This window comes from Rhipicephalus microplus, chromosome X (assembly GCF_043290135.1).
Source record: "Rhipicephalus microplus isolate Deutch F79 chromosome X, USDA_Rmic, whole genome shotgun sequence".
Lineage (NCBI taxonomy): Eukaryota > Metazoa > Arthropoda > Arachnida > Ixodida > Ixodidae > Rhipicephalus > Rhipicephalus microplus.
The window spans coordinates 132,191,159-132,218,247 of record NC_134710.1 but is presented as its reverse complement, the minus strand read 5'-3'; the positions used below and the strand labels follow the sequence as shown (position 1 = coordinate 132,218,247).

Below are 27,089 nucleotides of genomic sequence, written 5' to 3'. Positions count from 1 at the left end.
CATATGGTGGTTTTGGGACGTTAAACCCCACAAATCAATCAATCAATCATTTCTTAAGTGCTTAATCTCGATTCATCGCTTCTGCAAGTTGTACCCTTATCTGCTAGAGCCACTTCTTTAGTGATTCGCACAGTTTTCGTTCCAACATGCTATCGCGCAGATATCTTATCCTATCTCCCAGATTCGTCGGCAACAAAAGAGGTGCATTTCTCCATATAAACGGGGAATTCAATAAATAGTCGCGTTTGCTCCCAATTTGTTTTGAAGTGAATAGTAGTAGTTTAGAGAGGTGCGTTGGAAAACTAAGAGAAGACAATCTTGCTCACCCATCTTGCAGAAACTTCATACATATGCCATATATTAACCTTAACTAAGTTATAGTGGCATATTGGAATATATAAATGTGTTGTTCGTCATATGACACTACGCATTAGTACACATCGGTCGTTACAAACAAACAAGTAAATCAGTAAACAAGAGATCAAACAGTTGTTCAGTATCATGCGTATTATGAAACGTTATGTGGGTCGTTACAAACATACCGGCGCCCCTGGCACTCTGGCTTTTGGCGGCAATTTTCAGAAGCAAACACCTTACTACCAGCCGGTGTTCGGCTGCTGACACTGGAGCAGTGGACCAACATTAATAATTCGCAGTGACTGGCGGCGCCTCCGAAGGAGCAACGTGCTTGCGCTGCTGAAGTGTCCGCACGTCAAAGGGCACGTGCTCGAAAGGGAGCCAGCCGTCGCCGTAGGGCTCCACTCGGCTGTCGGCGCTCATATCAGCAGCAGTGAACGAGAAGGGGGGAAGAAGAGCGCGCGGCGCAAGAAGCCGCCAGCAAACAAGGCCGCGGGAGCCCAGGTGCGCGTCTCGTCAGTGGGCCCAGGCTCCCAGGTAGGTAGCGCGGTGTTTGTCTAGAGAACGTTCCACCCGGAGATCATTCTGATTAACAACAGCAGCCCGAGGCGAGGAACGGCGCTTTCCAAGACAGCGCGTTTCGACAGGCAACAAAACTCGCGAGAACCGACAGGCAAGACATAAAAAAAGAATGCATATAAGATCCACGGGGCCTCTTTTGCATTCTGCGCCAGTGGGGGGGAGGGCTTCGAGCGGTCTCCGCTCACGTCCCGGGCTCCAATCGTGCCTCGAGGTGGCAGCAACAACTGCACCAGCATCAGCCGCCCCCGGACGACTCTCTGTTTGGTTAGCGAACGGCACCGAAAGTTTCCCGTGGCGCACGGAGATATTTTTGTGTTTGGACTCCAGCCCGAGAAATCGGGGCGACAGCGTACAGCCCGTATTTATCCGTCGTCCCCAAGGACAACAACAACAAAGCAAGAACTGCGCGCGTCCAACTTTTTGGACCCGCACGGGATGCGCGCATCCCATTGTTTTTCCTCTCGCGGCACGAGGTGCGCTCCACCGGGGCGTTGTTATTCAAACGGTGTTACCGCTTCCACGCCACGGCCCAGAGAACGCACACTCTTGCCGCCCCCGCCCCCCTATCATGGCGAAGAAGGCACTCGCTCTACAAGCATGCGTCAGCGAGACGCTCGGGCGCACCATTGCGGGCCGCCAGAGGGTCATTGTCACGCAGCGATAATTCTTATCGGAAACCAGAATCTTTCGGGACTCCGTGGTCCGTTTTTCGTCGCACTCGCGGTGACTGTGGGCGGATCGCGGCGTAGTTGATGCGCCGTTTCCTCCTAGGCGCTCTTCTTGTTTCTAAGCCCTCGCCCTCGAGTGTCTCCTCGGCTAACACGCGTTTTCCTTTAATAGGTCCAGCGGAGCCAGTCAGCCTGCAGAGAAGAGCCGGCGCAGCCTTGATAAAGCCGCCTTTCGGGACACCCGCGGTACCAGTGTGCGAAACTCGTCCCTGCAGACGCGACTGAACCTACCAGACGGGCGTCATGAATGCTTCGGCGTTGAGCGCGCTTCTCCTGCTGCTCGTCCTGCGGGCGGCGGCGGACTGCGTCTTCCGTGGCCACTGCGCCAACGACGAAGACACGGACAAGGCTATTCCGTGCGCGGTGCGGCAGAAACCCGCGCCCATAACCGACGATTCTGCGTGGAGGCTCTTCTCCGACGTTTGCCCACAGCTGGCCGCCGAGGTGAAGGTCGACCGCGCCGTGTGCTGCGAAATGTCCCAGGTGCAAGATCTCGCCCGCGAGCTCGAGCAGCCCGCGCGACTCGGCATGACCAAGTGCCCCGCCTGCATGCTCAACTTCAAGGACTTGATGTGCCGTATGACGTGTTCCCCGAAGCAGTCGCAGTTCCTGGCGGTCAACGCCACGGCCAAGGCTGGCTCCGGCCCCCACGTCGCTGAAATGGTGTACGCTCTGCGGCCCGATTACGCGCACGGCGTCTACAACTCGTGCAAGGATGTGCGCAGTGTTGTGCTCGGTATCAAACTCATGACGCTCATGTGCGGTGGCCGCGTTATTGGCTGCTCGCCTCAAAAGTGGCTCGATTTCCTTGGTTCTACATCGGCCGAGGGCGGCTACTCGCCCTTCAAGATTCACCATGTCATTACCGAGCAACCGGTGGCTCCCTTCGGCCAGCCTTTGACGCCCCTCGGGGCTCCGTTCCTGATGCCTTGCTAAAAATTGACTTTTCATGTACACCACTCAATTTTATAATGTAAAAATAAACAACTTCAGAGCTTCCGTGTTCTTCTTTTTGTGACCAACGCTCGCATGTTGAGCAGCTACGCTTTTGAAGCTCCACTGCGATGTAAGTGCTGCGATGCGCACAAATCAGTGCTTCTCGCCGATCAGGAAACTGCGTCACTTTACGCTCTATAAGCGATGTGCAATGCATTTCAATGCTTGTCTTGGCATTCGCAATGTTCCCTGTGGCACTTGATTGTTTTTGTATGTATGCAGGTAAACTTCTGTTTATAATGATATAGGTTAATTTCACTATGTCGTGAAGTATGGCTTGTAGTGATACTCCAAACCGGATGTGAGTGACGTCAACAATATGGTTCTGAGTTATTAGATGTGAAGCATTTCTAAGCGAACTTCAGCAACATTTGCATTGAGTCTATCTATCTATCTATCTATCTATCTATCTATCTATCTATCTATCTATCTATCTATCCGCCTACGACATTTAGCTCTCCGGGCCGTTTCAATAATGGTATTGATACCGAAATTGGTATGGCATAACATGACGTTATGACTGGGAACTCATGCTGGTCTTGCAACGAAAATCATAACATGTATATCGTGTCACATTTAATGGTCTTGCTGCTCTTGCGGTGGTTTCGTTCACATGACATTGCAAAAGTGGTATGGTATGGTATGGTAGGACTGCAAGGCAAACGTAAGTGACAGACCCTTACGTGAAAATTATGACATGCATGTTATGTAAGTCATGACTACACGACACGCTCATGGTGCGCTCGCGGTCGTTTCGCTAGCTCCACGTAAACCAAATGTGGTATTACGATTCATTGATCAATTGATATATGGCGTTTAACACCCCAAAACCGCCATATGATTATGAGAGACGCCGTAGTGGAGGGCTCCGGAAATTTCGACCACCTGGAGTTTTTTAACGCGCACCCAAATGAGAGAACACGGGTTTACAACATTTCCGCCTCCAAAAACTTGGTATTACGGGACGTGAATGAATGACGAATGTATATGACACGTCCAAACATGATAGTCATGATATGCGTATCATGTAAAACATGACTACATGCTACGCTCATAGCTTGCTCTCGGTCGTTTCGCTAGCTCCACATATACCAAATTTCGTGTTACGTGACGTGAATGGATGACGAACACAACTGTCAGGTGCAAACATGGCAGTCGTGACATTCAAGTCATGTACGGCATAGTTTACGTCTGCCTCGTAATGTTGTGCTGATTTTAAAGTGGCTTATCAAGCTTCCTCATTCGTGCTTCTCATATCATCGATTTCCACGGTACATGGGATCTGCCCCTTTTCGAATGTGCTAAGTCTAAGTCTCTAATAGTAATGTCTGTGATTTTACGCGCCAAAAGCGATAAGGTTGAGGCGTAGCACAGCAGGGGACTCCGGATTAATTTCAGCTACCTGGTGTACTTTAATGCGCACTTGCGTCGCGCACTACGCGGACTTTGTCATTTCGCCTCTATTGAAATGCAGTCGCCGCGACCGGGATTTAATTACCCCTCAACCTTCGGGTCGGCAGCCGAGCATGTAACCACTGCTCCACTACGGCGGACTAGTTCTGAGTGACTCTGACCCAGCAGATGGAAGAGTAGAGAGAAAGATGATCTATGGAAATTTTGCACGCGCCATCCTCTATACGCGCCATCCATAGAGGATGGCGCGTGCACCACGATATATTCCTGCCTAATGAGCGCTGAATGTATACCCCTTCCTGACATGACTTAAATGATAACTCTTCTATATAACGCACCATCGATGGTAGATTTCTTGCCTGCAGCTCATTATCTCCAAGACTAGAACCAGAGGCCAAGTGAAGTGTTTCTGGATTGTATAGAAGACAAAGAATACAATGACAGAAGTAGTGAAGGTCATCAGTTTGCCAAATTGGAAGGACAGTAGTTAACGGGGAATTAACGAAGAAACAAGTTTATTACGACCCTAAACGGCTCCGTATATGGTGCGTAATGGGTTAGAATATTTAAATAAAGGTTAATGGTTTCTGTTGCGTCTTCGTTCGACTGCATATGGAAGTATCACGGACACGTGACGTCAGTTACTTACCCTTTGTCATTTTGGACGGGATGTCACCACAGTTATTATTTGTGCTGTCACCAGAATTGCTCCTCCGTTACGCATGCGGTACACTGCCTGTAAAACCGTGTTTTGAACTAAATGGCTTTCCTGGAAGATTCGTTATCATGACTGCGCACATCTATCTATATGGATTCGCGAGTTAGTAGGGGGCCGCATTAGTGCGGAACTGACTTACGTTAGTATTGAAAAAATTAATTAGCTTAGCTCAGAGCTTGTCTAAGTTGAAATGACAATGGTTACTTTGTGTACGCAGTTTCATATGTGCGCAACACCACCCTTACGTATCCCGTGCTTCACGCAGCACAGTCTATTCTTGAATCATATTCCTTTCCAGCATGACCAGGCCCGTCACTATAGGCAAATTGTAAGCAGCACAGCTTGCCTGTGACATAACGGGCGTAATTAATTAGTCCTCGATCATAGGAATGTAGTTGTTCATGGCGATATCTTGCACGGCATCGCAAATGAACACCTGGAAGCTATTTTTAGATGCTGTACACTTTCATGTGCGGGGGTTTGCGCTGATAATCAGGTAAGCAATCGTATACTGAGATAGAGCCTGCTGGCGATATTCAAACGATTGCCAAAGGTAGACGAAAAATTGATATGAAGCAGAACTACACAGTATAGTGCATATATGCTGTGCAAGAAACACCCGTAAGATAGTGGCGCTTTTTACATTATGTGATTACCCACGAAAGCTGTACAACCAAACTTGCTCGGGTGTACAAACATCCAGTTAACTTATATACACAAACTGCATAGTCAGTCGGTCATAATTGATAGGATTACTAGCCTTGCATCTCCACAAATCCTTAATCCTTCAGTCTTTAGATCATCGCAACCCTGCAGGGCGTCGTTCCCAGATGGCCGCCGCTGATCTTGATGCCCGAATAAACTCTAAGCATCGTGCGCAACGGTGACTTTTCTGTATGTCAGCGCCACATGATGGAACGAAGTTCCAAAACGTTGTTTTGTGGGCATGTGGCAGGCGGGCACTCACTTGCCCTCGGCCTTTTTGGGGTTGAATTCAGTCATAGGGTGAAAACACTAAGAAAAAAACTTGCCGCTCGTGAACGATAATTCGCGAGCAGCAAGCTGAATCTGATCGAGTTCATGCATGTGAGTAATATTTTGGCGAGTATGAGTCCGGCTCAGGAAACTTTTGGTGAGTATACGGGTGAGTCCAAAGCACAAGATATATTTCTTGAGTGAGCCAGAATGAGGTGAACTTTCTTTTTTTTTTTTGCTGACCTATATATGGTCCTATGTATTCATCTTCAGCATTACTATATCAGCCTTACGTTGAATCCTGTTTATACTCACGTCTACTCACACAAATTTCAAGGCAGTAATCGTTCATGCACCATGTCAATATTTATTGGGGAGAAGCGTGAATTATATAGGAAGTGCCTTGAGCTATAGTTAGTTAGTTAGTTAGTTAGTTAGTTAGTTAGTTAGTTAGTTAGTTAGTTAGTTAGTTAGTTAGTTACGAATGATGTATCTGGAGAAATTCTCTGTTGCAGATATACATATAATTTCATAGTGTGCGCGCCATGTCGAGTGCCGAACACGAAAAAGTCCCAGTAACAGGAATTTCCACGGACTAAGTCCTGCATTTCCTCTTTACGCGTACATGGGATCATGACTTTGTGTGAGACCTTGCAGACTGGTCTTGCGGGAGTGGTCCCAGTTATGCAAGAGGTGTCGGCATGGAGCACTGCAATAACCTAAAATAGTGCAGGGGCAACTCTTTTGGCACTAGTTCACAGCGTCTCTATAGTTGTGCATGGTCTCTTAGTGCATAATTGACACTCTCATGAGTTTATATAGGAAAGTATTATAGGGGAAAGGAATGCGTGTATGTATTTTCCAAATAGTGTTGACGATATATCCCGAACGGCTCTCAAGCCTGGATTGCTCCTTGTGTGGTAGTTATGCGGACTTCGAGCATGTCCTGTGGGGCTGTGTCTCAGTTGCCGGTCCCCCTTTCCACCGAGAGGAAATGAAGAAGCTGATCAAGGCTCAGGACTTCACCTCTTAAATCCTGGCCATCCCGAGGGCCCGCGCGAGGTCGGTCATGTTTAACGTGACCATCCCGAGTGGGCCTAGCCAAGTGAGGCTGAGTTAACTCGAGTCTATTGTGGACACAGCAATGTTGTTTCACGCACTCACTCACCAGTCGCATGTATGATGGCAAACACAAACTCTCTCTTACACTGAGTCCTTGAAACTGCGTGGCATCCTTAAAATAAGTTCACTATAATTGTTCTAAAAATGATGGCGATAGTTTTAGAAGGATATTATCCCCTCGATCATGCCTTTTGAAGGTATGCTGGGACTTGAGTGGACGCAGTGTTGCCGTCTGCCGTCAGTGCCCGAGTGTCGCAGTAAGTCTAACTATACGTGCCTGCTATACATGGCAGCACTCACTGCACGGGAATCTAAGGCTTTCTAGTTTAAGCGTAATCGAAGAGATCCATGCTACGATGACGTCACTTTAGCTTAACTGATTAGCTAAAGAGCGAAATGGCATGGCATATATGCGCACGGTGAGAAACAGTAGGGATATGCGAATATTCGAAAATTTCGAATAAAGAATTGAAAAGCGTTCCGTTCTATTCGGTACTCAATTCGAGTGCATATTCGAAAGTCCGAATATTTTTTTAATAATCAGCAATGACAGCAAATGTCCGGAGGGACAAGACGTTCGAACAGCGAACTTTTCTGGTTTTCATCGTCGAATGACCAAAATGTATGCAGGCTATGTACTTATGGGAATATCAACGTTATAATAATTTTGCCTAAAGTTCCTGTATCGTCGAAGCAACTGGGTCATAAATCCACTCTGTTCACAGTGACATTCACGATGAAGTTAACTCACTGAAATCGCTTAATGTTTATGTATGAATTTCATATAAAGGCTGTTGATGAAGTACAATCATAATGATGTCGCTGCTCTATTGAAGCCTGCAGTTACGAAATATTTCGGAGGCTCTTATTGCTGCTGTATACCAGCTTGCCTCAGTCTGAATACTATAGTAATATTTTTTCGTCTATTGAAGCCTGCAGTTACGAAATATTTCGGAGGCTCTTATTGCTGCTGTATACCAGCTTGCCTCAGTCTGAATACTATAGTAATATTTTTTCGTTTCAAAGTAATCTTAATGTTCCTTCTTTAAAGCTTGCAAATAGTTCTTTCAAATAAAATGCTGAAAAATTCGCTGGCGTTTTGAAAGTTGTGATTATACCACTCTAAAGCTTGTTTGAAAATGTTTGCCCTACCATTCGAGCACTATTCGAACAATATTCCATGAGCACTCGATATTTGACTGAGTGTCATCTCTATTCGATCAGTATTCGACTCGGTTCTGAAATTCACTATTTGCGCATCCTCACTAAATAGCCATCACAACTATAATGTCCTCCAAAGTCATGGTGTCTAAAAAAATTCAGGTTTTTTTATGCCGTGCTCCAAGGTAACAAAAAAAAAGCCATTCGCTTTTTCTCTTGAGTCGAAGTATCACATCCCTCCGGAAGCCTTATGCTCCTGACTCAATTTCCCACTGCCTCCAGGATCGGAGGCACGTCACTCGATTCTGCACTGCCTCCGAGATAGTGCTCGGATAGTGTTCCAATCACATCATCTTTCTCCTTACTGACGCAAACTATTCTACTCTTTCCCTCTTTTACGCCCCTTTTCGCCTTCCCATGCACAGGTTGGCAAACCGGAGCCTTCTTCTGGTTAACCTCCCTGTCTTTCGTTTATCTTTCTATCTCTCTCCCAGATCGGCCCACCATTGACCCAGCTACGATGACTTCTTGTGCAGAGGTTGTTGAAAATAAAGGAGGAAGAAGGGGTAGCGGGCACGAGCACAAGCCTCGAGGCGCTGGCTCGCTCAGTTGTTCCGTTTATTTTTGATGTAGCCAGACAATCGGGTCAGGGTCCCTTTCTTCGTTTCTCACAGTTCGTTCTAATTTTTTTTTATTTTTACTCACCAGTGTGAGAAACGAAGAAGGAGACCCGCCCCTTCTTCCTTCTTTATTTGCAACCGAAGTCATCGTGTGATGTAAGGCCGCTGTAGTAACGTCACGCTGCCGGGAATTGGGGTAAGAACCTTTGTCAAGCTGCTTGATAGCAGCTTTTTGTTTTTGTCCACGTGTTCGTTATCTTACTGTAACGAGTGCCAAAAATATAAACGAATGGTGATCTGTGATTTTCGGGTTACGCAAAGTTACCTTCTGCTTTTATAAGAAGGAAAGCTATAGGAATGCAAATGTTAACGTGAGGAAATAATTCCGCGTACACGAATAGCGGCAATCTGCAACGTTACACGCCAGTGCAAAACATCCTGGCCTTCGTGACCTTCCAACTCACATGCACACCATGGGGCTGACATCTTGCAACGATGCACATATAAGATTTTCTCGTGACATAAATAGTACAGTCGTTTATTATGACGTCATAATTAGAATTTCCTGGACTGTAATAGATTACTCTAACCGCCTGTCCCGTTACAGCCTGTCAAAATGACTGATTGGGCGAGTTGGTGATTCATTATACTTGGAATAAGAGCGCACAACTAAAGCAGGGACTTCAGCAGACAAGGACAAGCGTGAGCTATCAACTGAAAGTTTATTCAGAAAGCTATTACAGTTATATACTGACAGATGAAAGTTCTGTAGTAGCATACGATAAGAGAAACAATTGATTGATATGTGGGATTTAACATCCCAAAACCACCATATGATTATGAGAGACGCCGTAGTGGAGGGCTCCGGAAATTTCGACCACCTGGGGTTCTTTACCGTGCACCCAAATCTGAGCACACGGGCCTACAGCATTTCCGCCTCCATCGGAAATGCAGCCGCCGCAGCCGGGATTCGAACCCGCAACCTGCGGGTCAGCAGCCGAGTACCTTAGCCACTAGACCACCACGGCGGGGCCGATAAGAGAAACAACAAAAATATAAAAAAACAACCAGTGAAAAATATAACTGCCATGCTTTGCCAAAGCCCGCATTACTTTGCAGAAATTACTTAACGACTACGCATGTGTCACTTTCCAAGAACGCAAACGCTTTTTCTGACTGGACAGTCGATGGTTTACTCACACAAGTTAAGTGGTCTCGTCCCATGCTTAGGGCCGTGTTAACCAATCTGCATTCGTAGCAATAGGGACCCTGTTCTACGTCGTCGTTGGGGAGATAAAGCACCATCACCACTGTGACTAGACGTTTTAAAGCTCCTCGTGCGTCATTCCCGAGCGCGTCAGCTCGTCTATCGCATCAGATGACGGGCAGCTGATGAGATACGGCTCCGCAAGACCTTCGTCACATGCATATGCACGTCGACCTCTGCGCAGGCGTGAGCAGCGCAGAATTGTACACGACACGAGATTCTCTCGAATACCTTCTTCTGGTGCTGAGATATATTGTGATTTCTGCGCTGTTGTTTGTTCGGTATGGCAGCCCCTCGAATTAATATTCAAGAGGCGCACTCGGTCTCCGACAACCCATGTGGCACCGTTTCTTTTGTTGGATCCGAGTGCGCACTGACCCTCCTGCTTTATAGTTCGCCCCTTAAGGCCACTAAGAGTTTATGTGCGTTCAGCAACATAGTTACTCACCGAGTTTTTGCTTGAAACATTTTTGCAGAGTTCGCAGCCCCGTCTACTGCCATAGCGCCGAGGTGCGTGTATGCGCGTATGTCGTGCTCTGTATCCAGTGCTGTATCATCCTGCCAGGGGTTTTGACGAATGGGTCTGTGCATGAGTCTAGCCAGGACTTCTCATGAAGGACGACAGCTGCCTTTCGGAAAGATCATTCGTCATTATTAAATAAGCTTAGCCCAGCATGAAAAAGAAAATAGACCGAAGCCTTGGAACAAGATGGGACAGGCGCCACCCGCGGTGCGTTCGTTTGTTTCTCGCGTATCTTCTTTATGAAAAGGCCTTCCTTCTCTCGCTCTCCCATTCAGAATCAATCAAAAGTATGTTTGAGAAGGATCACATGCAGGAACTACCTTGCGCGTTCAAGATCGATGTTTGTCGCCAGCCTATCTCTCTTCTGAAAGTAAAAGTCGATACTGTGTGCCATGGCCAGGAATCCCAGACATTGTGGCAGTTGATGAAGTGTCCCACCAGGTGCCACCACTGAGTGGAAAATTGTGCCCACGCTGCGTTTCTCGAACCAGTGGTGAAGTGAACTCATTGACACATTGTACTTTTTTCCGCTCTCACCCCCCCCCCCCCCTGCATCCCGTCCTGAGCATTGTGTCTCCCTTCGCTCGACGCACGCCTTGGCAGGCGTCGTCTCTCACCATCGCTAGATTGGGGACGACGTTTGAATACGCACGGACACTGCCACAAGCCCCAATGTCAGCCAGCATGTTTCTAGCGCAGATGATGATTTAAAATAAGCACGCTCCCAAGAATATGACCATATGCGGCCTTTGCAAAATAAAAAAGAAAGTCTAGCTTTTTGACTGAACGCCTACCCATGCAACCAATAGGTTCTAATAACAACGTGTCTACGAGAATATATGAACACAAAAGGTAACCCACGCAAAACTACACCGTCTCAATATCTAGCACGAGCTCACGTAGATGTTACGCCACTAGAACGCCGCGGAGTGTGCCGCATAGATATAATCCAATTTTCCGTAGAATTTGATTGATATGTGGGGTTTAACGTCCTAAAACCACCATATGATTATGAGAGACGCCGTAGTGGAGGGCTCCGGAAATTTCACCCACCTGGGGTTCTTTAATGTGCGCCCAAATCTGAGCACACGGACCTACACCATTTCCGCCTCCATCGGAAATGCAGCCGTCGCAGCCGGGATTCGAACCCGCGACCTGCGGGTCAGCAGCCGAGTACCTTAGCCACTAGACCACCACGGCGGGGCATAGAACTATCGTGATGCGGCGCTCGTACAAAGCATGCGTTCACGCGGATTTGTTTGTGTTGCTAAATAGCTATGTCGCTGGTTTAAGGATAGTGATTACCTACCAAGCCTTGACGCAGAAACAATCAGCATCGTTTGGTGACCATGAAATCAATTTTTCGAACTGGTTATTTGTGTACAAATAACCCGTCTTGAAGGTTGGTTGTCTAGTTATTTCCTCTTTGCTTTTTTTCGAGCTGCCCTCTCGTGTAGCTTCGTTTTCAAACAGCCTCGAAAAGACTCAGTCGTAGCGTTATATATATAAATTTATATTGAGATCTAGCAGACAATAATCCCAACGAAAGTATAGGGAAGGTATCAGACCAAATGAAAGTGTAAATGTGAAGAAAGAAAAGTGGGTGCGGTGAAAAGATAACTTGCCGTGGGCAGGAACCAAACCTGCGGCCTTCGAATGACGCGTTCGATTCTCTACCACTGAGCTACCACAGCGGCTATCCTCCCAGTCACTTTATTAAGTATATATGTGAGTTTAAACGTGGGAGTGTCAGTCAGCGCCACCAATAGCCATGATGGTGAGTGTGACACACTCTTTATGAGTCTGTGTTCTCTCTATCTCTCACCGAGATGCATACAGCCCGAGCTATCACAAGACCATTGATAGCGTATCGATCATCGGTTGAATGCGTTTTCACTTAGAACTCCAGTTTCACCGAAGTGAATGTCACGTCAATCCACTAATATAATCATGCGATTGGTCATCGTTATGGGACAGGGAATACGGCTGCATTCAAATACAGAGCTGTAATCTTTCGTAACGTGTGTGCGTGAATAGCCACAGGCGGAAGTGTTGTTTTTCAATAAATTATTCTTTTAGGTAGAGTAATCAATGACGTTAACCCACCTTTGGTGCCAAGTCTATTGAAGTGATAACTGGTTTACCTGTTTTGTTACACGTTTAGCTGTATGTTTGGGGTTTGGTGGAACATTTCTCAAATTTCATGTCTCAGTTTTGTTTAAAGGTTGGTCTCAAAGCACCACTTTAAATACTGTAGCCACTCTGTATTTCAACCTTAGGTCATAAAAATTTGGCAGATCCCACCTACATTAGGAATCGACGTTATGCGAAGGATGCGGAGTGAAGGTGACCGTGTTTTAATTTTTTTATTGAAATGGCACTAAATATATGGTCAAATGTTGCACGCACAGACATATGTTGCACAGCGGCCGATGTTTACATAACCACCCCGCCGCCGTGGCAGCTAAGGTACTCAGCGGCTGACCCGCAGGTCGCGGGATCGAATCCCGGCTGCGGCTGCTGCATTTCCGATGGAGGCGGAAATGGTGTAGGCCCGTGCGCTCAGATTTGGGTGCACGTTAAAGAACCCCAGGTGGTCAAAATTTCTGGAGCCCTCCACTCCGGCGTCTCTCATAATCATGGTGGTTTTGGGGCATTAAACCCCACATATCGATCAAATCAACGTTTATATTCCCAGTTGCTTGCACTATAGCGCAATGGGGCCAACAGGAACATGACTATTAGCAGCCACAGAAACGATAAGCTGATATCAAGTGCTGGTGCTTGTTAGCATGGTAGTCCTGCACACTGCTACATAAATTACCTTCAGCGCATGGCAACTAACCACAATTGAGGTTTCACGAACATTAGTGCCTTTTTGAAAAGTTGTTCCGAGACCTGGCATGGGTCTGCGGTAGTATGCTTCATCTCCAAGCAGAATACTAGGGTTCGAATCCTGCTGGAGCCGAGACATTTATTCTATGCAATCGTCGGGTCAACGCTGCCGATGTTAGCTTTATTTTTTAATGCTCACGTGTTAAAATTACCCATGTGTGTTCTCGCCGTTCCTGGGTAGATACTAAGTGTTGATTCCCTGTGGTACATGCCCGCTTACAAGGGGGCGGGTATGTCCTACTGCCTAGCGTGAAGTGTTTGACGGCGTACGCGACGAGATTGTGACATTATTCATGCCTTGACCAGTGCGTCATATTCGTCATACCATCATACCCCATCCCTCACTAATTTTGGTTCATGCCTAATTAAGGGGGTGATCGCGAGAGCACCCAAACGAAAGCGGCTAGCTAGCTAGCTAGCTAGCTAGCTAGCTAGCAAGCAAGCAAGCTAGATAGATAGATAGATAGATAGATAGATAGATAGATAGATAGATAGATAGATAGATAGATAGATAGATAGATAGATAGATAGATAGATAGATAGATAGATAGATAGATAGATAGATAGATAGATAGATAGATAGATAGATAGATAGATAGATAGATAGATAGATAGATAGATAGATAGATAGATAGATAGATAGATAGATAGATAGATAGATAGATAGATAGATAGATAGATAGATAGATAGATAGATAGATAGATAGATAGATAGATAGATAGATAGATAGATAGATAGACGACAAAAGTGCTTGCAGTACGCAAAAAAATGCTTCGCATTTAAAATTTCTGGAATGCTTTATTCACTGCTGCGTATGAGCTTGCCTAAGTTTACATGAATGGGATATTCATCATCATCATCCGCCTGACTACGTCCACTGCAGGACAAAGGCTTCTCCCATGTTCCGCCAGTTAACCCGGTCCTGTGCTTGCTGCTGCCAATCTATACCCGCAAACTTCTTAATCTCATCTGCCCACCTAGCCTTATGTCTCCCCCTAACCCGCTTGCCTTCTCTGGGAATCCAGTTAGTTACCCTTAATGACCAGCGGTTATCCTGTTTACGCGCTACATGCCCGGCCCATGTCCATTTCCTCTTCTTGATTTCAACTATTATATCCTTAACCCCATTTTGTTCCCTAATCCACGCATGCTCTCTTCTTGTCTCTTAAGGTTACACCTACCATTTTTCCTTCCATTGCTCGCTTCGTCGTCCTCAATTTAAGCTGAACCCTCTTTGTAAGTCTCCAGGTTTCTGCTCCGTACCTAAGTACCGGCAAGATACAGCTGTTATATACCTTCCTCTTGAGGGATAGTGGCAATCTACCTGTCATAATTTGAGAGTACTTGCCAAATGTGCTCCACCCTATTCTTATTCTTCTAGTTACTTCAATCTTGTCGTTCGGCTCCGCGGTTATTACCTGCCCTAAGTAGACATAGTCTTTTACAACTTGAAGTGCACTATTACCTAACTCGAAGCGCTGCGATCTTCCGAGGTTGTTGTACATTACTTTCGTTTTGTGCAGATTTATTTTAAGACCCACCTTTCTGCTCTCCTTGTCTAACTGCGTAATCAAGAGTTGCACTTTGTCCCCTGAGTTACTCAGCAATGCAATGTCATCGGCGAAGCGTAGGTTACTAAAGTACTCTCCATTAACTCTTATCCCTAACTGTTCGCATTCTAGACTTCTGAAAACCTCCTGTAAGCATGCGGTAAATAACATTAGGGAGATTGTGTCCCCCTGCCTTAAAGCCTTCTTGATTGGTATTTTGTTGCTTTCTTTATAAAGCACTATGGTAGCAGTTGATCCCCTGTAGATTTCTTCCAGGATGTTTATATATACTTCATCGACGCTCTGATTCCGCAGTGTCTGCATGATGGCTGATATTTCTACTGAATCGAACGCCTTCTCGTAATCTATCTATAGCTATGTATAGTGGTTGGTTATATTCTGAGCATTTCTCTATTAACTGATTCCTGGTCTTAGTGACCACAACCTAATCCATATTTGCATCGCCTCCCTGCTTAAAAAGAAATCACCCACACGGAAGGTAATCACGGATTACAAGAGAGCAAATTTTGATGCGATTAATCACGAACTCGCCAACTTCTTAGAAAACTTTAGGAATACGCACCTAAAACGCAGTGTCAACTGTAACTGGGAACTTTTTAAGACTACAATGCTTAACCTCAAAAACAAATACATTCCTTCTACCCTCATTAAATCAGATTCAAACTGCCAATGGTTTAACAAACAGCTAAAATTACTCTGTAACCGAAAGAAACGCTTGTACAGAACGGCCCGCCTAAGCCAAAGTTCAACTGCGTGGGAGCGCTACCGCGCGTGCGCTAATCAGTACTTAACCAAACTAAAAGCTGCAAAAATCAAATTCTTTTCCCATGACCTACTATCAATTCTTCAATCAAATCCCAGCAAATTTTGGCGCATGCTGTCCCCCAAGTCACAATCTAATCGAATAAGCCTCACTAACGCTGACGGAGAACCAATACACGCTGACCAGTGCGCTTCTGCTTTAAATGACCACTTTACGTCTGTGTTTTCCTCTGCCAACACCACTGATACCGTAACACTGCCCGAATCTGCAGCTGTAGCGATGCCAGAAATTGAAATTACCCCAGAAGGAATATTCCTACTCATTAACAATCTTAAAGTTTCATCCTCGGCGGGCTGCGACAGTATTAACAGTAAATTACTAAAAAATACCGTTTCTGTCTCAAGCCAAATACTTTGCCTAATCTTCACACAATCATTACAAACAGGAAACGTCCCAGACGATTGGAAGAAAGCTCAGGTTATTCCCATCTTTAAATCAGGCAACCGCGCAATCCCAGCTAACTACCGACCTATTTCCTTAACCAGCATCCCATCTAAAATGCTCGAACATATTATAGCTTCAAACCTAATGACATATCTGGAATCCATCAAATTTTTCTTCGATCACCAACATGGTTTCCGGAAACAACTATCATGCGAAACACAACTGGCCGAATTCACACATGATATTCTTCACTTCATGGATGAAAATCTTCAAACTGACGCCATATTTTTAGATTTCTCTAAAGCATTCGACCGTGTTCCTCATAACCTCTTACTCTCTAAACTATGCAACCTTGGAATCCCTCCCAACATAATTTTCTGGATAGAAAATTTTCTAAAAAACCGTAAGCAGTTCACCAGCGCTAATGACCACGACTCACCTCTTTCCGACGTAACGTCCGGCGTCCCCCAAGGTGCCTGTCTCTCCCCGCTCCTTTTTCTAATATACATAAATGACTTACCCACCAATGTGCTAACCAAATTAAGACTTTTTGCCGATGACTGCGTTTTATACTCTCCAATCTGTACACCAGACGACAGCATTAAACTTCAACATGATTTAAATTTAATTGTAACTTGGTGTGATAAGTCACTAATGCCGTTAAACCTAACTAAGTGTAAAATTATGTCATTCACCCGCAAAAAGAGCCCAGAAAAATTTACCTATAGCATAAAGTCTGTTCCCATTAGCCCTACCCTATCATACAAATACCTCGGAGTGCATCTGTCATCGTCGCTATCCTGGTCAACCCATATTCAAATAATCTGTTCAGAAGCTTCACGCACTCTCGGATACCTGCGCCGCAACCTAAAATTAGCCTCACCAGACATTAAAAAATTAGCTTATGAAACGTACGTCCGACCGAAACTAGAATATGCTTGCTCAATTTGGCAACCCTCACAAACATATCTAACTAACGATTTAGAAAGGATTCAGAACCGCGCTGCCCGTTTTATTTACTCCCAATACTCTAACGATATCAGCGTTACTGCACTAAAAGAATCATTGAAACTGCCGTCCCTCGAATCTCGTCGTATCATTTCTCGATTGTGTCTGATGCATGCTTTCTATTATCACCCTCAATCACGGCACGTCCTCCTTCAACCATCACACAGAACTTCATCCCGCATAAACCACAGTCACCCTATCGCACCAATAAATGGACACACTTCTGCAATGATTACTTCCTTCTTTCCCAATGGGATAACACTGTGGAATAAACTACCTGATAATATAGTCACGTGTAATAACCGCCAAATTTTCCGCAGTAAGCTAAAATGTCACATGTCGCAATCTAACTGAATGTGCTGTTTTCCCTGCCAATGTTTAAATACTTTTTTTTAACTAATGTATAAACTGTCGTCACTTTTCTCTGGAAGCTTACCTTTGTACCATTACTTTTTTATTTGCATTTGGTAATATTGGCGTTTTACTTTGCATATTGTACCTTTTTTTTTTTTTTTCATTGTTCTTTGAATGTTTACGTTTTGGAACCCTTCGAGTTTTGTTGAGTTGTTCGACATACCTTGTACGCCGCCCCCCCCTTATGTAATGCCTCCGGGCCTTTAAGGTGGAATAAATGAATAAATGAAATGAATGATTGATAGTTTGAATGTGGTCGATTGTTGAGTAGCCTGTTCGAAATCCTGCAGCATGCTTGTTTCTCTGGTTGATTGAATTTCAATGTTTTCTTAACTCTGTTAGCAATTACCTTTGTTAATAGCTTGTATACTAGAGAGAGCAAGCTGATTCGCCTGTAATTCTTCAAGTCCTTGTCATCTCCTTTCTTATGTATTAAGACAATGTTAGCGTTTTTCCAAGACTCTGGTACTCCTCCCGTCAGGAGACACCTCGTAAACAGGGTGGCTAGTTTTTCTAACACAATCCGTCCTTCATCTTTCAGCAGATCTGATGTTACCTGATCCTCACCAGCAGCTTTGCCTCTTTGAATGCTCTCCAAAGCTTTTCTGATTTCTTCTATCATTACTGTTGGGGTGTAATCTGGGTTACTGCTAGTTGTTATAGTATTAAGATCGTGGTTGTCCCGGCTACTGTAGAAATCTCTGTAAAGCTCTTCTAATATTTTAACTATAATATCCATATTGGTAGTTATTTTGCCTTCTTTGTCCAGTAGTGCATACATCCGATTTTGGTGTATCCCGAGTTTCCACTTCACTGCTTTGACGCTTCTTCCGTTTTTCAGAGCGTGTTCAATTCTCTCCATATTATACCTTCTTACATCGCATACCTTACGCCTATTGATCAACTTTGAAAGCTCTGCCAGTTCTATTTTAATGTCTGTTGTACTTCAGACTTTCATGATTTTGACGCTTCCTAATGAGATTCTTCGTTTCCTGGGAAAGCTTGCCAGTTTCCTGTCTAACTACCCTTCCTCCAACTTCCACTGCACAGACCATAATGATAGTCCTCAGATTATCACTCATTGTATCTACGCTAAGGTTGGTTTCCTCACTATGAGCCGAGTACCTGTTCTGAAGCGAGACTCTGAATTCCTGTACTTTTCCTCTCAGTGCTAGCTTATTTATTGCCTTCTTGCGTATCAGTTTCTGTCATTCTTTCTTCAAGTCTCGGCGAATTCGAGACCGTACCTTTCTATGGTCACTACATCGTACCTTGCCCAACCACTTCCACATCCTGCACGATGCCTGGGTGTGCACTCATTATAAAGTCTATTTAGTTCTTATTTTCGCCATTATGGCTCCTCCATGTCCACTTGTGGTTTCCTCGTTTTCGGTAGAAGGTATTCAAAATCCCTAAATTATTGCGTTCTGCGAATTCTACTAGTAGCTGTGCTCTGGCGTTTCTAGTACCAATGCCATAACCTCCTACTGCCTGGTCTCCAGCCTGCTTCTTCCCTACATTTGCATTAAAGTCTCCCATCAGTATAGTATACTGTGTTTTTACCTTACTCATTGCTGGTTCTACGTCTTCATAGAAGCTTTCAACTGAAGCGTCATCATGGCTGAATGTAGGCGCGTAAGCCTGTACCACCTTCATCTTGTATCTCTTATTCAGTTTAATTACGATACCTACTACCCTTCTGATTAATGCTATAGTATTCCTCTATGTTTCCAGCTATGTTTCTGTGAATTAGGAACCCCACTCCCCGTTCTCTTTTGTCCGCCAAGCCCCGGTAGCAAAATACGTGCCCATTCTGTAGCACTGTATAGGCCTCATCTGTCCTCCTAACCTCACTGAGCCCTATTCATGATATCCCATTTAACACCCTCTAGCTCCTCGTATAGTACAGCTAGCCTTCCCTCACTAGTTAAGGTTCTAGCGTTAAACGTTGCCAAGTTGAGGTTCCAATGGCAGCCTGTCCGGATCCAGAGATTCTTAGCACTCTCTGCTGCGTTGCAGATCTGACCGCTGCCGTGGTCAGTTGCTTCGCAGCTGCTGGGGAATGGGGGCCGTAAATAGGATATTATGTTCCGCTAAATGTAATTGTAACGTCCCTTTCATAGAGCATGTGAATGTTTCATATATTGCGATGCATGTACTTTTCTGTGTCTGGATAAAGAAAATTCCTCTAATAATTTTTCGGGGTTTACCTAAACAGTATTTTGAAAGCATTAAAATATATATAAATAAAAAGAATTGAATCGTAGGCACGCATATAAAATAGCACCGAGGGAATCAGTTTCTAAAATTTCACGTAACGGTGTAACTCAGTCCGCCAAGCAGGCTCTTGCGGTACATTGATTTCGCACGTCTTTCTGGCTGCGGTAACTATATGAACACTGGTGTACACTAAACAACAAAAGACCACGCTGGAGGGTCTGTGCTCTATGGAAGTTTAGATCGCCGGACTTGTCTTTCGTACTATGTGTCTTAAGTGAAATCGAAACACGATGAATACTGGTGCGTGAAAGAAACGCACATTTAAATCAGCCTCAAATCATGCAACTCTGCTGGAATGAAACCAAGCGGGAAATTTTCAGGTTCTATGAGACAACACCAGGCTGTCACAAATGACGACTACATTTCGCTCGAGCCTTCTCACTATTAGGCATTGTTTCTTTTTTTTAGAGGCGAAGCTCCTTAGGGTCGAGCAATGTCCCCTGTCCATCGGCGTGACACGATTGGCACATACCCGCTTTAGAGTGGGTATGTGCCACAGGGGATGCGATATGCGAGATGGCGGTACTTGGTGTGTTCACTAGATTGACGCCCGAACGGACGCTTGGATAGATGGCCAGACAGACTTGCAGACGGACGGATGAATGAACGCACGCACGGACGGACAGATGGATGGATGCAGGAACGGACGGACAGGCGGATGGACGCATGGGTGGACGCGCGGATGGACGGAAGCAAGAACGAACGGGTGGACAGGCTGAAGGCCGCTTCGCCCGACTCACCATCATTCACTCCGTAGATATGCTGTGATTTTTTTCGTAATTGGCTCCGTAAGAATATTTCTTTTTTTTTTCGACACGTACAGCATCATCATCATCCGCTCTACAACACGGCCTGCTCTGGCCTTCAATTGCATGCCCTCAGACAGAGAAGCCTAAATTCAGGAAAGTCTAAAGGAGGGACACAGACCTTGATACTATGGTGGCCATTGTGTTTTTTTTAAAGGTATATGTTTTATTTCATACTGTATGAAAGTTCGGATCATTTTCAAATAAATTAAAATGAATATGAGCATGGACCTGCCCAGACAATAGTTGGAGCAATCAGTTTACAAGTGCGAATCGTCGGTGTAGGCTCTAACGTATTACTAGCTAATATGCCATTCGGGTTAAGCCACAAAATGAAAATGCTAACCCTCCTTTATTGTCATAATGCGAAAAGGAGCCGCCTTTTTTGACATCAGGTGAAATCGTGTATACTGCTAGCCTCCTGGCATTTATTCATGGAATATTTCTTGTAAAGCATGTATATACTCAACAGTGATTTTTTATACCACAATTATGCTCGAGCAATTACATTCATTCTTCATCTTCAATGTCTTCCATCAAGTCGAGGGCGCGAATGAATGATGGTAGATTATCAAAGATTCTGAAAACACTGCGCTTCAAGGGCCAACATAGTGAACATTTGGGGCATGTCAGAAATAACCTGTGGCCTTTCAGAAGATACGATGCCCTCCACAGCGCCTTTTGGAACCAAGAGCATCTTTCACTATTGCAGTTTATTTCTAGTCATTGGAAGGCATTTAGATTTCAAAGCTGATTTCAGGGGAGTGCGCTATATGCCTATCCTCCAAGCATCTAAAGTATTACGTTTGAAAGGATAATCTCAAGGGATACGCTTACAAGGTGTGTTATTCCCAGCCTGAATACAACGACTATCACCTCCCCCCCCCCCCCCCTTAATTTACGCTCCTATACTCTGACACATGCACAAAGAACATTGCTCAAGCTACAAAATCTGCAAAAAAAATGAGAATGAAGCACCATTTTATGCGTCTATTTTCCAAATTTGTGTTGCCGAAGAGAGCAGGAGTTTGATTCATGGTATCAGGCAACCTCTTTTTTTTTTTTTTTGCGCGAAGTATTTCTTAGCGAACCAAAAGTCCTTCGAGTGTTTTATCTATTCATCTAGCCGCTTATGTCTGGGGGCTCTCGTTGTCACCGACTTAACTTGATATTGACCAAAAGTGGCACAAGAGACATGAGGGTATGACGAGCATGAGTGTCTGGTCATCACAAGACTGTCCTGAAAAATTCAAAGCAAAAAAAACTAACTCACAGAAAAAAACAGCATTGACGGCTACTCGCTGACTTGTTCTCACGAAACGAATTGCCAAAATGCGTAGAATCTGCCCAGTTTTTTTTTTGCTTGATTTTGCGGTGAATATGCAAATGAATACATTTACCTCACGACTTATACTTCTTTCACCTCAGACGACGAGTTCGTTGTGCCCGAAAAGAAAGGATGCGCGGACAAAGCGAATACTGTGCCGAGTTCCTTTAAATCTGCTGTAGCAGTGAAAAGAACGTTTACTGCACCCGTCAGCGGAAGAAACAATGCAATTACCATGTTGTTGTTATTTCCGTTGATCGGATAGTAGTTCGTAGAGTACTCGCACCTCATTCAGAATAGGTGAATCTACTCTAACTGCTAAAGAGAGAGAACTGCTATAGTCCACGTAGTGGAGAACCACGCAGCCTCCAATTTCAGCTCTAATTACATTTCGCCCGAGTGTCACGCACCCGGTAGAACAACACCGAGGACATAGAGCAGCTTAGATTACAGTTGCAGAGCACCGACGATGAAAAAAGAGAGCGCACTGGGCGACTCGTTCGTTTCGCTTTGCCACGGCGTGCTTCGGAGCAGCTCTCAACCCATAAGCACGCTGTAGGGCAGTCTGATTAGTTGCGCGGTTGGAGTGGGCGCCGCTCCCGGTACGGTTCCCTATTTTTGGTCTCCGCCGGCTGCTTATTTCAGCATAAACAAGTTTCGACGGTGCAGTGCACAGCCGCTGTTCTCGCGGTGAGCAAACAGAGTGCTAGTTTTCAACGACACCAACGCCAGCTGGAGTGAAAAAAAGTGGGAGCTACTTTCTGGAATAAGTTAAAAACCGCTAAATTCTTCTTTCTGGCGCTCTTCGCTTTCTCCTTCCCTATGCGCTCGAGGGCGAAAACGAAAGCGCGCGCTAACGGGTGTGCATTTCACCTTCCGCAGTATAATGAAATGCAGATAATAGTGGAACGAATAGCGCTACGGCTCTCGGCGTTTCGCCATCTCTTCGCCCCTTGCGCCCAGGGGGTGCTTCTCCACTCGACTCTAATCGCGTTTTGTTCTTGGGGCGCCCTTCTCGCGCGCACCCCGGAGCTGCTGCTGCTGCTTCTGTCACTGTCCTGGTGGTGCGTCCTGCGCGTAAATTACGCGCGGCCAAAGATTGAAAGGCGCGCCCAGTACGTGTTCCACTGCATGCATGGGGCGCTCCTTACGCCCCGGGCGCAACTCCTTCGCCGCCTCTCGAACACAAACACGGCCGTTTCGTTTGTCGCTGCGCAAAACGAAATCCCTCTCACGAGTTTTTTTTTTTTTCTTTCTTCTCTCCACGTTTTTCACTCGGCGGCAGCATGCTGCGCTTCTCAAGAGCAACCGCCGCCAGCATGCTGCCTAGAACAATTCGTCGCGCACGTGGAGAAATGTTTCAGCGCCGTTCCAAATTAAACCAACCCCGCTGGAAGCGACGCTATGCTCTCTCAAGCACCTATGAAAGAAAGAAAAAAAGCCTATATTCAGCTGGAGTTGCTGCGATAATGCACTGTGAGCACGCTTCGAATGATCTGTGCTGTTCGCAAAACGCCCGCGCCTACGCAATAAACTAGCACGGCACATATCATTTGTTCTTATTGTATGCACAGCTTTACACTTATCACTTATATGTTTGGAGCTATGCGTTTTCTCACTTCCATTTTTTTAGCGCGAATGCATTTGTGTGCTACGTTAGCGAGAGCGTGCACCCAGATAGCGTACGCAAAAGCTGTGTGTGCGGACCACGTGACTTCTTTCACCGTCGCTGATGGCGGCGTTCCCGCGCCAACCACCTGCTACCACGGCCATGTTTATTGGCCAGATTGGCGAAAGCGCGCACCCAGCTGGCATCACCGCAATGACACTCGGCAGGCCTCCAGTGTGACACAGTAACCAGCTGGAGCGGCAGCATATAGGTGAGCGGTGTCTCCACAGTCAAAGGGGGAGTCTAAAGGCCTGAACCCACGTATCCGTCGCAGTGCGTCGGCGCGTGCATTTATGACGAGGCGTCGAGCCCGCCTTCATATGAAGAGAGAGAGAGAGGCTTCGCATAGCAACGCGCCCACTCGCTTTATAGCACGGAGGAAGGAAAGGCAGGAGAGGCCCTCACATCACTCGTTGTGAAGCCACGATGAAGCCGGAAGTCGGCCATATCGACTGGGCAAATTCTCCTCTCTTATTTACATCCGAATAAAAGCAGTAGGCATGACTCTCTCTCTGGCTCGGTAATCACGTGAGCTGGGCAGCGCGCGTGTCGTGATGATCCGAAACTAATGGAACGAGGCTCAACGCTCTGAGCCAGCGAGACACCTTCGGTGAAATCAATTCGTCCGAGTATTAACAGTGAGTAACAGCTCACCCACAACGAAGCAACTTCGAGAGAACGCGCGCTAGATGCACTGACAACGGCGAGTGTTTTCACGTCATTAATTCAGCAACTGCACAGAACACAATCGGTCGTGCGCCTTTTATGGTTGCATTCCGCCACGCGGCCGACGCAGCGTCCGGCCACTGTGTCCGTGTTCCGAGTGAAACTCACCGGCGTCAGCATTCTGCGACCATGGTGACTTTGAGCACGGTGCAAGTGACACTTGAACGTGGTTGTTGTTACGTTGAGATTACATGCCATGCTGAGGGAGAGTATACGAAGCGGAACAGAAAAGGTGTTTTAATACGCACAAAGTTGTCATTGTATACACGCACAACACGAAACTACGAAGTGTGGCCGCTTGGGCTAGTTGGTATGGCATGACGATAGTTATAGCGCGAGAACAAAATGACGACACAGAGACAAGAAGGACACGAGACAAGAAGCGCTCGTGTCTTTCGTGTCCCTCTTGTCTCTGTGTCGTCGTTTTGTTCTCGCGCTATAACTATCGTCACGAAACTACGGATGTGCACATGGTCCTCATTGCGTCTTGTTGGGCTCAACAGTGTCATCCATTGTCACAAGCAGGAGCACTGCCCAACCGTCACTGACCTGCGAGGTGTTCGTCATCGTTCTACTTCGTCATGGTGCCCAACGCGATTTCGCTAAACATTAATTGCGTCATCCGCGTCATCCGCCGCACGACACATGGATATGCACTCGTTCCACGCACTGTTGAAACCCCGTGATGGACAAAAGGATTTGTAAACGTTGCTAAGAGTACAGTAACTGCCAGGAGAACACTGTGTAACCACTAACGTGGCGCAGAGCATGAATATTGTCCGCCAGGGCTCAGCACGAGACCTGGGGAGGCACACATGCCGCCGCCAGCCGCGGCCGCTAGACCGGCTCCACAACGCAACACGTGACCATAACAAAGCTGCCATTGTGCCCAGTGAATATGGCCGCCATGATGTCATTTCCTCCACTTTTTTTCGCGTAGCGCACTGGCTGGGCATGCCCTCTTCTACCTTTCCTTCCTCCGTGCTCTATAAGGAGATGCCTCAAAAAGCCTCGCGCTGACGTTCTGTGACGGATACGTTGGGTCAGGCCTTGAAGTCGAAGGGGTGAAGCAAATCGCGTAGGAATAGTCGGAGAACTTAGTAAGAAACGCTTGTATGTTCTCATCTCATAAGAATATGCTTACGAATCTTTCGAAACGTTTTTGTACTTGTGCTAAAGGCGCCTTCCGCAAGTTGCATGTGTTCCTACAATAGCCATACACTTGCCTGTTCGTCCGTTTCTTCTTAGCATAAATTAGGGCGCATGTAGGAACAAACAGCAATGAATACATTGCAGTGAAGATATTCAGGTTGGTTAGCAGCGTTTGCTGTTGTGTGGTAGACTTCAAAAATATTTAGGTTCCTGTCACGTCCTAAGGCGTTATATATACCTCTGTACATTAAACAAAAAGTATGTAAACGCCTGCTCTACTCTAAGAATTCAGCTGCTCGTAAACTACCACTTGCACGGTCCTTCAACTAATAAAACCCATTCCAAGAAGCCCGGAAGAACCCCGCACTGTTGGAATCGATAGAATGCGGAGCAGTCAGCAAAGAACTGCATACATTACATTGTTTGTCTTTAAAGGTAAATGAAGGCATTCATGTCATGACGTGTAATTTACTATGGCATGTTTGAAATGCATGTGCGTAATTACAATCTGCTGTATAGAACACATGACCTGTCCTTTATGTTCGTCACGGGCTCATGTCATGCCATAACAACTCATGTCATATCATGACATGTCACGGACTCATCTCATGTCGACTGGTCCAGCTGATGAAACAGCCCGAAGCGCACCAAGACTGTTCCATGTAACGGAGGGAAAGAAAGAATTAGAGAGAAAAGAAAGGCAGGGATGTTGACCGATCTAGATGAACCAGTATGCTACCCTACAATGGGGAAAGGGAGGAAAAAGTTTTAAAGATGGAAAAAGAGAGAGATATAGAGAGAGGGAGAGTATGCACACACCCAAAGTTACACACCTTACACTAATGATAACGCCATTAGTCTTTAAATGCTTGTGCAAGTCTAATGTCTGCTTAAAGTTGAGCGCTGCTTTCATCACCTTCACCAGCGATGACCTTGACCTCTCAGGACGACATTCCAGAATTGTTCGTGCCGCCATCAGTCTGTGATCTATGCGAGCTACAACTACTTCTAATTATTTTTGCGCATTTTAGTGAGGGCAGTCCCACAAAAAGTAATGTGATGTTTCCTCGCTGCACTGTAAAAAATCTTCACGCTTCTACGTCGGAACAGACCGCAACAAACACAAGACTGATCTGTTCCTTGAAAAATAGAGGGAAGGTATGTATGAAACATTCTTGTGAAAACAGAAATAGAAAATTTCACAAGAGAATCTTGAAGAACTTGTTGCTGTGATATAAGTTGGAAAAATACCTTCGAGTAAATATTTAGACGCTCATTGACCGCAGAAATAAAGACGAAACCCAATAAACGAGTGTCATGAAGCTCTCTTCTTGTGCTTCGTCTTATGTCAAAATATTTCATCTAAGGTGACAGAAGTAACCCTTTAACGAAAGCCCCCTGTTCTCATTCACACAAAAACGAATAATTTATGGGCAGCCCGTTCTGAGGCAACCACAGTTTAAGATGAACTTACAGAGCCTCCGTGAAACGGAGCCTGCTGTTTTTTTTTTATTATTATTTACAGAAACGCCTTCGGCACCGATTTACCAGCAACTTCCGCTGTGAACCGC

The 27,089-nt window shown here is 45.7% G+C and overlaps 1 protein-coding gene across 1 annotated transcript; it reads left to right on the top strand.

Moving 5' to 3' along the window:
* Positions 1-737: 737 nt before the first annotated feature.
* LOC119176483 (NPC intracellular cholesterol transporter 1) lies at positions 738-2,666 on the top strand. Its single transcript, XM_037427782.2, has 2 exons — positions 738-894; positions 1,780-2,666. Exon 2 carries the CDS (start codon positions 1,911-1,913, stop codon positions 2,601-2,603), a length of 693 nt encoding a protein of 230 aa, XP_037283679.1. The 5' UTR covers positions 738-894; positions 1,780-1,910; the 3' UTR covers positions 2,604-2,666.
* Positions 2,667-27,089: the final 24,423 nt, after the last annotated feature.